Source organism: Phodopus roborovskii, unplaced genomic scaffold (genome assembly GCF_943737965.1).
Source record: "Phodopus roborovskii unplaced genomic scaffold, PHOROB, whole genome shotgun sequence".
Classification (NCBI taxonomy): Eukaryota; Metazoa; Chordata; class Mammalia; order Rodentia; family Cricetidae; genus Phodopus; species Phodopus roborovskii.
Window position 1 is genome coordinate 35,099,795 of NW_026126540.1, and position 13,899 is coordinate 35,113,693.

At 39.5% G+C, this 13,899-nt stretch overlaps 1 protein-coding gene across 2 annotated transcripts in view; it reads right to left on the minus strand.

The window, feature by feature from the left end:
• The window catches only part of Lrig2 (leucine rich repeats and immunoglobulin like domains 2), a 42,473-nt gene that overhangs the window by 3,090 nt on the left and 25,484 nt on the right, over positions 1–13,899 (minus strand). The window contains exons 12-17 of one of the 2 annotated variants that reach the window (XM_051199308.1): positions 9,525–9,688; positions 8,703–9,023; positions 5,785–6,066; positions 4,454–4,903; positions 3,260–3,388; positions 2,016–2,303 (exon numbers count right to left, since the gene is read on the minus strand). In XM_051199308.1, the coding sequence (XP_051055265.1) occupies positions 2,016–2,303; positions 3,260–3,388; positions 4,454–4,903; positions 5,785–6,066; positions 8,703–9,023; positions 9,525–9,688 (1,634 nt within the window). Of the gene's footprint in view, positions 1–2,015; positions 2,304–3,259; positions 3,410–4,453; positions 4,904–5,784; positions 6,067–8,702; positions 9,024–9,524; positions 9,689–13,899 lie in introns of both variants that reach the window. The other variant, XM_051199307.1, reaches the window with a different exon arrangement.

Consider the following 13,899-nt stretch of genomic DNA (forward strand, 5'->3'; position numbering starts at 1 on the left):
CCACAAAATAATTTTATGGTTGAGTCACCCCAACATGAGGAACTATATTAAAGGGTCACAGCATTAGGAAGGTTGAGAACTACTGCTATAGTCCCTCTTTAAAAATGTTTTAAAAGCTGAGTGTGGGGCCTAAGGTATGGCTCGGTTGTTAAAGCAGCTTGCCACACAAGCTAGGGACTTGAGTTCAAACCCCAGAACACACATAAAGGCAAAAGGAGAGAACTGACTCCACAAATTTGTCTTCTGACCTTGTTATGCACTCTGCGGCACATTCCCCAACACATACAATGACAATACATAAAGTTAAAAGCCAGGTATGGTAGTACACACCTACAATCCCAGCACTCAAGAGGCAGAGGCAAAACTGCTACAAACTCGAGACTAGCCCGGTCTGCCTTGCGTATTTTTAGCCAGCCAAGGCAAAAAACTTTACAAAATACTGTCTCAAAAAGCCAAAGATAAACAAGTTTTAAAAATAACCATTCTCTCACAACTTCTAGTATATAAAAATCAAACAATAAGAAACAAATAGTAAGCCAAAGTAACTACAATAAATCAGATTATCTGTACTAGTGTCTCAAAAATGTGCATTTCCCAGCCAGGTGTGATGATGCACACCTGTAGCCAAAGCACTGAAAAACTGGAGGTAGGCTCTCTCTCTCTCTCTCTCTTACACACACACACACACACACACACACACACACACACACACACACACACACACACACACCCCTAACATTCTGGAAACAAATACCCACAAATGAAAGCAAAATTCACCTAGAATGTAAGCCAGGGCAGAAAATCTCCAGGAATGGCTCACTGGGTAAGAGGATTTGTTGTGAAAGCAAGAAGACATGAGTTCAAATTCCTAGCACTCATAAAAAGCCAGGCAAGGAATTCATGTATGACTGTAACTCCAACATTGAGGAGCGTGACAAGAGGATCCTGAGACCTTGCTGACTAGTCAGCCTAGCTTGAACAGCAATCTTCAGGTTAACAAAGTGATCCTGTCTCAAAAAATAAAAGCAACGGATGATGACTCTAGACATTTTCCTTTAGTCTCCTCATGCATGTGTCTGTACATGAATGCATACAGATCTCACACACAAACACAAACAAAATTTAATACAAGCCATATGAGGTGGCTCATGCCCATAATAATTCCAGCATTTGGCTGTTATCTCAGTCCTTAGAAGTCTAGGCAGGAGAATTAGTGTTGGATATGAGCATGGCACCATCACACACACACAAACACACACACACACACACACACACACACACACAGAAAGCATAGAAATCTAACAAGTTCTAAGATAATGATAATGGATCCCAGCACATACTGTAAAATTAATTAGGATACTCTAGGCAAAGAATGAACAATCTAAGGCAGTCTCTCATTTGCTCATCTCTATACTTAAACTCAGATTCAAGTAAAGATTTCCCACAGGTTATAAGAGGTATTGTACTTTAGTTCTTTCAAGACACTGAATGTAAAGCTAAAAGACTACTTTAAATAACAGTGCTCTTTTCTGACCTATACCTCTTGGGGATCTTTAGAACTGGTCTCTTACAGAGCACATCTTCAATCTCATGTTAGATCATTTATTGCTGCCAGAAAAGACCCTGGAAGCAACACTTACCTTATTCTGTGACCTTGCAATTTTTGTTCTGTGCCCCATTCCCCGTGTTCTTCCTCTAAGAGGAAATGACAGCTAATTGGTTCAGAAGGAGCTTTGTTTTGTGGATATGGGTAATGTGATGCCGAGATTGCTTACCCGACAGAAGAGCAACCAAGCAAAACATTTTAGGCTTCTCCTGCCGTATGTTCAGCACTTCAAATCTCCATTATTTAAATGAAGATAAGACCTCTAGTTGACACTAGTTAACAATGGCAATTATTCCAGTATACTAATTTGTTTGTTTCTTGTGAAATGCGTGTGCTACCAATTCAACAGAAGGGCAGATCAGGTGAAAGTGAAATCAAAAGCTCAGAGAGAAACAAAAACTCCCATTACCATTGCTCCTCTGTGAGAAGGGAAGCTTCTCATTCATCCTTTCATGGTTTGTGGGAAAGGCAGGCAGTTCTCTCTCTGTTGATGGTATCAGACTCTCCAGAGCAGCAGCATCTTGGGGAGGATGTGACAAAAATGTCTCTTTGGGCATCTGAACCATGAGGCTGGACAGGGTCTGGTCTAAAACATCCTCCTCAGCAATATAGGTGTATGGACAGTATTCTCGGGTCCTTGAGTAGATGTTGGCATTGTCATAACAATCTGAACAGATCACCCGGGAACCAGTGCCACCTAATAACAACATGGGAAAGAACCCAAATGCTTTTCTGTTAAGGCATAGTTTTGTCATAATCAACTTTCTTTTAACAGTTGTAGCATTTACTGCATACTTACTTTATAAACCATGTGAAATTTCAAGGTCTTTATGCAAATTATCTCAGTTTTTCCTCACAACATCCCTACGGAGCACATACAATTCTCATCTCCATTTTAAAGAGTTATGATAGAAGGAAGAGCTAAAAATGCAAACTTAAGCACTCTGGCTGAGCCCATGCTCTTGAATTCTAATGTTAAATCTCTATCTAGCCTGGAGAGTCTAAACTCCAACCACAGGGTCCAGGCCTGTCTTGGACACAGCTTGGCTTGAGCAAACTAAAACAAATAAGGTGTTACCATAACATTAGAGCCCATGTTACTTTTATGAGTCAAGAAGTTAAACAACAGTATCTGCTCACACTATCCCTAGTAAATTCACCCTCCTGTGTCTTGTCTCTTTCTACAGAAGTGAGGGTGTGAGGAGGGAAGGCAAAAAGAAGTTCTAGTCACTTTACTAGGGATGGTTTTATAGCCCTCTGAAGCTCTCCATTATAGGCTGAAAGTCATTTTTCCCTTTAAAATGTACTAAGTATCTACTTGTCAGCAGGACAACCAAATGTCCTTTGGATGTTATCTGAAGGAAATTCATCTCTAACAGGTAAGAAACACTTGAAAAGAGTTTCTAGAAATCCTCTTCAGGAGCCTCAGCTGTGTCCTTCAATCCCTGTTTAAGGGTAATGTGTTTCTTTTGTAAGATGGCCTTCTTCTCTGGTTAAGGCTTTATAGTCAATTTTCATTCCATTTTGCATGAAGTTAAATGTTCTAAGTATTTTTCTTAAAATACTGCTTCAGGTTCATGGAAAAACTATACAATGAGCAATAAACCCACTAGAACAGTCTGAAATTGTAACTATGAACAGCAAAGTGCCTACCGTCGGTGCCTTTGTGTATGTATCCATTGGCAGGAGGCATAAGTTGCTGATGACTGCCTGCCTCAGAGTTGCTGTAGCCTTCCTGTGGTTCAGACAGTGTTCCTTGGGAAGACAAATAGCTGGGAATGTCTGCAGGCAAATTAAGTTCCTCTGTAAAGAGACATCTGTAACTCTCAAACTCAGGCAGTTAAAATCAACACTCAGAAGGCAACTTTATAAATGTTCCACTTTTACACTGGCCTGGAAAATGGTATGGACTTGGGACCTTAACAGCTCTTCATCCTTCCCTAACATTCTTCTTGGAGTCTCATTTTATATTTTTGGTTGTGAGCCTAGCCTTTAATGGCTGAACCACCCTCCAGTCCTAGAGTCTCATTTTAGAAGTGTGACTTGGTTTGCAAGTGCAGTACTGCGGTAAAGTGCTTGCTAAACATGTACAGGCTACTGGGAGAGGGCTGGGGTGAGGGGTTACCAAAAGAGAAACACTAAAGATTAAAATCTTGTCTAAAGCTACACTTTCATGAGCTCTCCATCTGGATCCCCTCCCTTGCAGATCCTGGGGTGATTGGGGTAAAAGACCTACTCACTCAGAAGGTTCAACTTTCCCCTAAAACAAATTATGGTGGAAAGGAACCTTAGGCTCTAAAGAAAGAACCAGCAAAAACAAAACAAAATGTAACTCTGCTAGGCATGCTTCACCACACCTGTAATCCCAGCACACTGGAGGTGGAGGCAAAGGATCACTGCAAACTCCAGGCCAGTTTGTGAGTTCCAGGTCAGCTAGGGCCATACACTGAGACACTCTCAAAAGAACAGAACAAACTGGGTTTGATGGCGCATGCCTTCAATATCAGCACGCTGGAGGCAGACGCTGGCAGATCTCAGAGGTTAAGGCCAGCCTGGTCTAGAGAACAAGTGCTGATAGCCAGGGATACACAAAGATCCAAACAAACAAGAAAATACACCTGTAATATAATTCTGAGAGCTAAATTTAGGGGGAAGTATATATAGTATATAAGAATTTTAAAAACTATTTCCCCAAATAGGTTGTTATCTCAAGGAAGCTGGGTATTTTATCAGAAAAACTTCCTTATATCTCTTATCAAGTAATCAATCACAGTACTCCAGCTTTTTTATTTTTTACTAAATCCTACATTCCTAAGAATATGCCATGTGTCGTCTGGGTACACTTACCTGTATTTGTGATACTGTAGTCTTCATTCTTCCTTCTCATGTGGTAAATAACAATAACCCAGATCAAAGAAGTGCCCACGACACAGCAGACCACAACAATGATGACAATGCCAACTGTGGTCCAACCATCATCCTCATGTCCAATGCTATTCTGAGAAGAGTCACAATTGGGGGATGAAATGACATTTAAGTAAATATGTCCCCGTTCTGTCCCAAGAGTATTAGACATAATGCAGGTATATTTTCCAGCATCTTCTAGCCCAGCATCTACAATGATGAGAAGCTGATTGGCTGCAGCAAAGAAGTGTCGTTCTGTTACTAAGAGCGGTCCATCATCTTTGGTCCAATTGAGGCGAGGAGCAGGACTCCCTCCAGCTATGCACTGCAATACTGCCGTTTCACCTCGGGTGACGGTCTTGTCCTCAAGAGGTCTAATGAATGAGGGTGTCTCTAATAGGAGGTTAAAAATACTAAGTTAAGAAAATGATACCCTAAATCCTATAGAACTAAGATTATTAAGAGTATGATGAAATGCGGAGTTTCATGAAAATTTAACAGTTAATGTTTCAGAAACACAAAAGCCTCAAAAAAGAAAAAAATCTAAATATGAAGCGGTGGTGGTGCCTAGCTATAAATATACCTACTCTACTCAGGAGGTCAGAGCAAAAAGATCACAAGTCTACATCCATCTCAGCAACTTAACAAGATCTATCTCAAAAAGAAATTGAAGTAGAGCTGAGATACTAGCTCAGTACAGCACTGGCCTGACACACACAAGCCAGAGCTATTAGTACTGGGATTTCTGCTGTTTCTGAGGCAGGTTCTCAACTATATAAGCTGACCTAGAACTCTTGATCCTTCTGCCTCAGCCTCCAAGTTAACACACTTCTTTTAAAGATTTTTGACCATCAGGTCAGAGTGGCTCACCTGTAACACATAGTGAGTTCTCTAGGGTTTTAGAGGGAAGAGAAGACGACCCCATAAAACTCTGGTATCTAAGAAAACAGAGGCCTCAACTGAACAATTTGCCTTGGATTAGAATGACATAAATAACATGTTTTAGCCAGGTGGTAGTAGCACACACCATTAATCCCAGCACTTAGGAGGTAGAAGAAGGCAGATCTCTGTGAGTTCTGGACCAGCCTGGTCTATAGAGTATGTTCCAGGTCAGCCTAAGAAACTCTGTCTCAAAAAACAAACAAGCAAAAAAGTTATTATTAAAAAAAGAAAAGGAAAGAAAAATCACACCAAAACCTCCAAATTGTTCTTCTTGCTTTTCAAGGTCATGCGTAGCTCTCAGAGGCTCCAGAAGGGCCTCAAAGCAAACATACCTAACACAGTGAGTGAGGCATTTGCTGAGAGGCCTCCTGCTATATTCTGTGCCATGCAGCTGTAGATTCCCATGTCTTCTATCTTCACATTGGCAATGAAGAAGACATCATCCTCAGGCATGACATGCATTCGTCTTTCTCGAGCTGCAGGAAAGTCAGTGCCACCATCTTTCTGCCAGGAAATCTGAGGTGCAGGGTGCCCCTCTGCAGCACATTCTAATCTGGCCATGGCACCAGTGCGAATAGTTAGATCCATTGGAGTCTTCAGAAAAGACGGCATCTCTATTCAAAAACATTACAGAAAAAGTAGACAAAAGGAAAACATGCAGAGGCACACAAATCTAATAACCTAACAGACAAAATTCTGATGTACAATAATGCTCCATTTCTTTGAGAAAACATATTCTCTGGATTGACAATGACACCAGCTTTTGAAAGCACATTTCCCCAGCACCTCAGCTTGTAGAGCACAGTAGCAAAGTACTTCTAGAGTACATGCCATGACTATCTGACCATGCTATATGGGAAGAATGAAATCAGAAAGCCAAAATCTTTCCTGCAAGCCAGTTTAGAACTTGAAAGTTAAATGAGTTTCCCTAATCTAACATCAACAGGTGTCAAGGGAACCACAGGGATTTTTTTGTTCATTTGAATTATGCTTTTATAAACCTAATTTATGAAACAAAGGAGTGGGGTATGGAGCTGCAGAGTTGGCTCAGTAGTTAAGAGCACTTACTGCTCTTGCAGGACTCAGGTTCAATTCCCAGACCTACATGCTAGCTCATAACTGTCTGTTACTTCAGTCTCAGGAGATCCAATGCTCTCTTCAGGCCTGCATGGCCACCAGGCATGCATGTGGTACATGAAGGCAAAGCATTCATACACATAAAATCATAAAAATCTTTTAAAAAGCTGGAATTTTAAAAAGAAATAGAAGCACAAGTATATCTTTTGGTTACTCATAGCCTAAAATACTATAGTTATTCAATCTCATAGACAATAAACCAAACTGCTTTGGAAAACTTTTTAATAACCACTAAAAGAGTATTTGTTTTAAAATGATTGTGGCTATATTCAGAGAACTACAGAAGCCACTGGACCTGGAGATGTTCTAAACACAGTGAACTTATTGCAAAAAAAAAAAAAAAAATCCATACTTTTTAGAAAATTGTGGTTTTGAAAAGACCATCAAAAGAATGTCGTCAGGAGAAACAGAAATGGAAGTAAGTATCTCCTAGGGCAAAGAATGTAGGTCAGTATAACAGAGATAGATATGGGGGTTCACCATCAAGCTGAAGATCAGAAAAGCAAAGCAACTGACCACTAGCTGTTAAGCTCTACCTCAGACTGAAGGGGCAACTATGTCCCTCTGACTGCTTCTCCAAACTGCGCTGCTCTCCACCAAGCCTCAGACTGCAATCCTAGACTGCTATGCTCTCCTCAATGTACCTGAAGATTAACTTCTCATCAGACCCTTTGCTTCTTCCTTTTACACATCTCAAATCTTGGGATTAAAAGCATGGGATCCCAAGTGCTGAGATCTCCTTTGTGTGAACTATTTCTCTTTAGGACTAGATCAATTTTGTGTAGCTCAGTGTGGCCTTGAACTAAGAGATCCATCTGTCTGTCTTCTGAGTCCTGGGATTAAAGGTGTATGCCACCACCAGCTAGATGGCTAGCTAGTATGGCTGCTGGGATTAAAAGTGTTTATCACCACTGTCTGAACGCTATAGCTTGTTGATAGCTTTGCATTCTGAACATTCAGGTAAGCTTTATTAAATCATAAATAATGTATCACCACAGGACAGTAAGTAAGCGGGTAATCCATATGCCACAATCAAGAGAAAATAATACTAAGAGCTCTCTCCAAGAATGGGGCATGACCTAATTTTCTTGGTTAAGTGACTAAGTTTTTCAAAGTACTTTTGCCCATCAGAATGGCCAGATAGGAATGGCATATATTCTAGAAATATATAAATAAGTAAAAAAGTAAGTATTTCACTTTATCTTAGGTTAGCTTTAGCCTTCTGGAACAGCCATTCCTTGCCCTACTCTATATATACTAACACCTCATTGGAATAAATAAAAGCATCTTAGAAGCCATTAATTTAGTACAACATTAGCTTCTACCAATTCAAAAGCTAAGAAAGTCATCAGATAGCATCTTGGGCCTATAGAATAGCTCCTCCCATCTCACTGTACCTGCCTCTCTGGTGTAGTGAGGTAGTCCTTCTATAGCACTGACCACGCCCATTGGGGGGTGGAGCGATGGGCGGAGAGGACCTGAGGAAGGAGGTCGGAGGGGGCCAGGAAGGCGCTCTCTCTTGCTGGCGTGACTCGGACAGGAGAGGATCGGGTTGAATTTCCTGGTGTTCATCTGTCTAGGTTGTAAGTTATTTCTCCCTGAATAAACATCTATTCGGCCTATTTGTTTATCCTGATCCTTATTTACCGCAATACCCACTAATGTATTTTAAACTTTCCTTGATTTATGATTTTCTTTGTCCTATAAAATTAATAAGTAAATAAACCCCTAAACGATAGATAGATAGATAGATAGATAGATAGATAGATAGATAGATAGATAGATAAAGCTGGGAAACTATTTCCACATTGGATGATGGAATATGCCATAATCTACATCTGTGTTCCTGGGCCACAGTCACTCAAAACAGCTCCAGAATGAACTAACTCTTAGTCCCTTTAAGATGAGAACTGTGTCAGTCTGTGATAGACTTTGATGGTCCTCCATAGAAGGCCTTACCCTCCCTGGGAAGCAGAAAGGGGATGAGAGGAAGAGAGTGGATGGGGGGAACTAGGATTCATATGTAAAATAAGATTGTTTCTAATTTAAACAAAAAAGAAATAAAAAAAAAAAAAAGTAAGTATTTCAAAGGCCAAGTAGCACAATTCCTTACCATTCACAGTCAGTCTGGCTTTCTGTGAATAATTAGAGCCAAAGTGATTAGTAACAATACACTGGTATTTCCCTTCATCTGTGAAGTTCACACTGAAGAGGTGCAATACACTGGTATATTCCAAAGCTTCTCCATCCTGCTGACGATAACGAACAAAGTTCTCAACATCCACATCATACAGGATCTCACTGTCCTTGCGCCACACAGTGGACATGGGTGAATCACTGCTGCTCACTGCAGTGCATGTCAGAGTCACGTTGACACCCCTTAAAGCAACTGTGCTTTCGGGATGTGTCCTTATCTGAGGCTTCAGAAAATCATCTAAAATGAATAAATCCAATAGTGGCCAAGTCAATTATTTACTTTTACTTCAGACTCAATTTTCAATTTTTCTTAGTGGTTATTTTATATCTACTAAAAGTCTCCACATAAAAAAAGAAAAAAACTTGATACACAAGTCTTACTGTATCCTAAAGTTAATAATTCCCCTCAAATTAAAGCCAACTTTCACACTACCACTTAAAGCCAATGAGAAGGCAGCATTGAGAAGGCAACATTGAGAAGGTCCTTGAGTTAATACAAATAAGAACAATATGGAAAACAACTGTTTATGAAACACTAAGTCAAAGAACACAAAATGTAGCCTGTATTTGCAAAAGTAATCAATGTGACATGGTTTAGAAAACAGCACCATAAGGTCATAAGATGAGCTGTCAAAAGCCATTTGGGGTGGGTTTTTGTTTGTTTGTTTGGTTGGTTGGTTGGTTCATCCTCTGTATTTTGTTAACAAAAGTTGAAAATTTTTAAAACAGAAATACAAACCACAGACAAAATCTTTCAGGTCCACATTCAGGATGCTTTGTCCTGCTAACCATTCAGGATGTGCACAGCTCACATTCACAGAGTGATGAAAGTTGTTATCCACCAGCCACTGAAGTAGCCACTTCAAATGACAATCACAGAGCAAACTGCTTGTGTTCAGAACACTGCAAAAAGAAAGGAAGAGAACCCTTCATTTTAGCTTTACTCTAGTTTCTTCAGTATAAATTTACTACACATTTATGCATTTGCTTGTTCAAAAAGTCCATCTATTTATAAGAAAACAAATTCAGACAGCCTTAATAATATGAGTGTTATGAAAAACATCAAAAAAGACTGAAGGACAAGAGAACCATTTTAAAGACAAGAGCCACTGCAGTGGAATGAAATGCATATGTGCATGTGTGTTTGTTTGTTCTGAGACAGTTACTATACTACCCAGGCTGGCCTCAAATTTACAATCTCAGATATATGTCATGACTTCTAAACAGGGAGGGATGTGTGTGTGTGCGTGTGTGCGTGCGTGTTTTGCTTGCTTGTTTGAGACAGAGACTCATATATTCCAGGTTAGCTTTTAGCTCACTGTACAATCAAGGATGACCTTGAACTTCTTTTTGCTTCCAACTCCCAAATGCTGGGATTACTGGTGAGTGTGCAACACCACATCTGGTTTAACACAGTACTGGGGACTAAACTCAAGAATTTCTCAGGCATGCTAGGGAAGCACTTTATTTCTGATATGGGGAAAATTTGAAGATGAGCAATCTACTAGATACTTTAATTTTGTAAATGATGGGAGATGTCATTCTATAAATATGTTTCTCTTATTGGTTAATGAATAAAACACTATTGGCAAACAGGAAGGCAAGATAGGGGAGACTAGGAAAAGGAGGATTCAGGGAGATGTAGGAGAAGAGAGTCAAGATGTAGGGGCTTGAGAGGAAGAGGTCCAGACCCTCTCTCCAGTAAGACATGTTAATAGTTAGATTGATAGAATTGGGTTAATATTTAAGACACAGCTAGCCAATGAGAAATGCTAATAGCAGGCCAACAACTTTATTATCAAATAAGGCGTTTCTGTATTATTTGAGGTTAACACAGCTGTGGGACCAGGCTGGCAGGAAAACTGCTCTTACAAAATAGCACCTACAACGTGGGTACTAAAAACTTCCACTGAAAACATGACAAAAGCTTAAAAAGGGATTTTAGAAACAAAAGAACAGAGACTAGCAAAGCTTCTTAGTAGCAGCATTGTTCTCAGTTGGGCTCTGTTTTGCTAGAGACAAGCAGAGACTCACAAGACTCCTTTAATGGGAGGTTTCCTGACTCAGCATAAGCAGCAAACCCTGCTAACAACTTAATGGTGTGTAAGAGAGCTGGCAATGGCAGTGACCACATTTCCAAGCAGACAGCATGCTGCTTGATGGCATCATAAATCAAGGTGGTGAGCACAGCTCTCAGTGCTGGTGCTAAACGTATCCCTGCCATCTTGAAAAGCAAAGTTGTTTAGCAGATAAAAGACTTGTGGCCAGAAAAAGACAAAGATTTACAGTAAAGACAGATTCACATTAAGAAAAACCTCTAAAGGTTTACAGTGTATTTTAAAATATGCGTAGGCCTAGCAGAGAAAAAGAAACAGGATAAAGTGGTTTAAAAAAGAGAGTAGGTAGGTGTGGTGGCACATCCCTTTAATTCCAGCACTTGGAAGGCAGAGGCAAGCACATCTCTGTGATTTCTAAGCGAACCTGGTATACAGAGTTAATTCCAGGACAGGCAAAAGTTACACAGAGAAATCCCATCTCAAAAAATGAAAAAAAAGAGAAGTAGAAGAAATAGAGTAATAAAAAAAAGCCACGTTAAGATGGAAAGCACACAAAGTGTCTGGATACTGTATGCTATTGTGTTGTCTTTGTATTGTTTGCCAGCTGAGGAAATAGCAACAACTGTTAAAATAAATGCTGCTGGAGTAATCCAATTTACATATTTTAAAAATGCTTTGACTTCAAAATTTAAGTCTAAAGACAGGTTACTGGGGAAAAGAATTTCTATTTTTGTTTCCACAGAAAATAAAAGCTATGGATTCTTTCCAGATTAACATGGTTTGATCAAGCAAGACCCCCTGAAGCAGTGTCCCAGGTGATCCAACATTCAAAAGAACTGGGACAAGGCAGACCACTACAGCCAGGACTTTTTCGTCTTCTTAGGATCCCCCCAAGACAGTGCCCCCTACCAGCAGGAAGCAGTTTGGAAAGAACGACACCCAAATTCCCAAATATTGTCTATAAATGTTTATTTTCATTTAAATGGGGTTGGTTATAAATGGTTAATGATCACAACCCATCTCTTTTTAAAGGTAAAAAGGGGATTATGGCATAGAAATGAATACTTTGTTTTGGAATAGATTTTCATTTATTGATACAAATTTAAGTTCAATTTTGTGATAGGTATATTTCTCCTTGTTTAGGTATTGTGTTTATATAGTTCATTTAAAAATGTAATGCATAATTTAGTACAGATTATAAATAGTTACCTATAATAGTAATATATTTCAAATGGCTAGACATTCTTCAAACCTTTCAAAGACCTACAGAATGTGGCATTTAAAATGGTTTAGGATTTTTCTCAACAGTGAGGCACAACTGCTCCTGGCAACACCAACTGCATCAGAGAGGAAGATGGACATTGAAGAAACTCAAAAGAGAAAAGAAAAAAAAAAAAAATGCCAAATTTTTAGGAAATACATGGCCAGCTATTCAGGAGTAAAGTATCATGGCTGTATTTTTTATTTTAATGTGTATGTATATGTACCATGCCATGTGGGCCTAGTGCCTGAGGAGGTTTGATGGAGGTATCAGATCCCCTGAAACTGGAGAAACAGGTAGTTGTGAGCTATCATGTGGGTGCTCAGAACCAAATCTGGGTTCTCTATAAAACCAACAAGTGCTCATAACCACTGAACCAACTCTCCAGCCCCTCGATATCTTTCTACAACTTTTAAATGGTCTGAAAACAATAAAAGTCTTTTATGTGTACAATATATACACAAAAACTCTGTATGTGTAGTGAGTGCAACGGTGACAGTGAGAAAAGAAAGGAGAATGGGGTAAGTTTGTCAGAAGGTTAATAATTGGCACATCCGGGTTGAAAGGTATGTGGATAGCCATGTGCCATCATTATATTCCTGAGGCTTAAAATCTTGAATCATGGGCAAAAGCTAATCACAGATTTTTAAGCACTGAAGAGCTTTATTGTGGGAAGTACTTTGTTATTTTCAAATTATTTTATCAAGACTGAAAGCACTTCAACCCTCTGGCAATGTATACTTTGACTTTGAATAAGAGCCACTTTAAAAAAAAAAAAAATGTGGTCTATAAAACAAATCCCTTTGAAGAATCAGAGTTTTTCTCTCCGTGATCTCTTGGCAGAGAAAACAAACAATTTGGAGAACACTGCACCTTATTCTTTGTGTATGACTGAAATATTCTATTCTTAACTTGGTAGGAAGGGGGGGGGGGTGTCATGCCACAATGCGTATGTGGAGGTTCTCTCCTTCCACTAATCTGGGAATCCAACTCAGGTCATCTGCCTGGGAGCCTAGAAAGAGCTTAAACCACCTACCCAGCCCTTAAAATATTTTTAAGTCTGCACTTACTAAAATTTCTATGCTTTTTGGTATTCCTCCTCATGCTTTACATAAATATTTTGAGGCTCATTACACATAAATTAAAAGATTTTTTATTAATATTTTATTATGTAATATTCATACATTTTGGGAAAATTTTGTGTGTGTGTGTGTGTGTGTGTGTGTGTGTGTGTGTATACTGTTAGGCTCTCTTGTAGGCAGAGTTGCTGTGTGAGAGGTAGAGAGCAAAAGAAAGAGCAATCATGGTGGTCCACGCCTTTAATCCCAGCACTCAGGAGGCGGAGGCAGGTGGATCTCTATGAGTTCAAGTCCAGGATGGTCTACAAATCGAGTTCCAGGGCAGGGTCCAAAGCTACAGAAAAACCCTATCTTAAAAAACAACAACAAAACAAACAAAAAGAAACCACTGGGTTAAATATTGTATGTGGGCAGTGCTAAATGCTACTGAAATGTTATGAATTTAATACTCAGCAGCTCAAGATGGCCTTAAAATGAGGTACTCCATTTGCCTTAGCCTCTCAGTTGCTAAGATTATAGGCCTAAGTCACCACCCTTGCCTACCAGAGTTTCCTTTTCTTTTTTTTAAAGGAAGGGAGAGGTAATATAACCATTATAATCTCAAAAAATTACACACATACATACATTTGAGGTAAGCACTGTCTGTCCCATTTTTGTAGAAACAGAAACCAAGACTTGAAGACATAGAGAGCTGTGCTTAATGTAGGTAGCAGATTA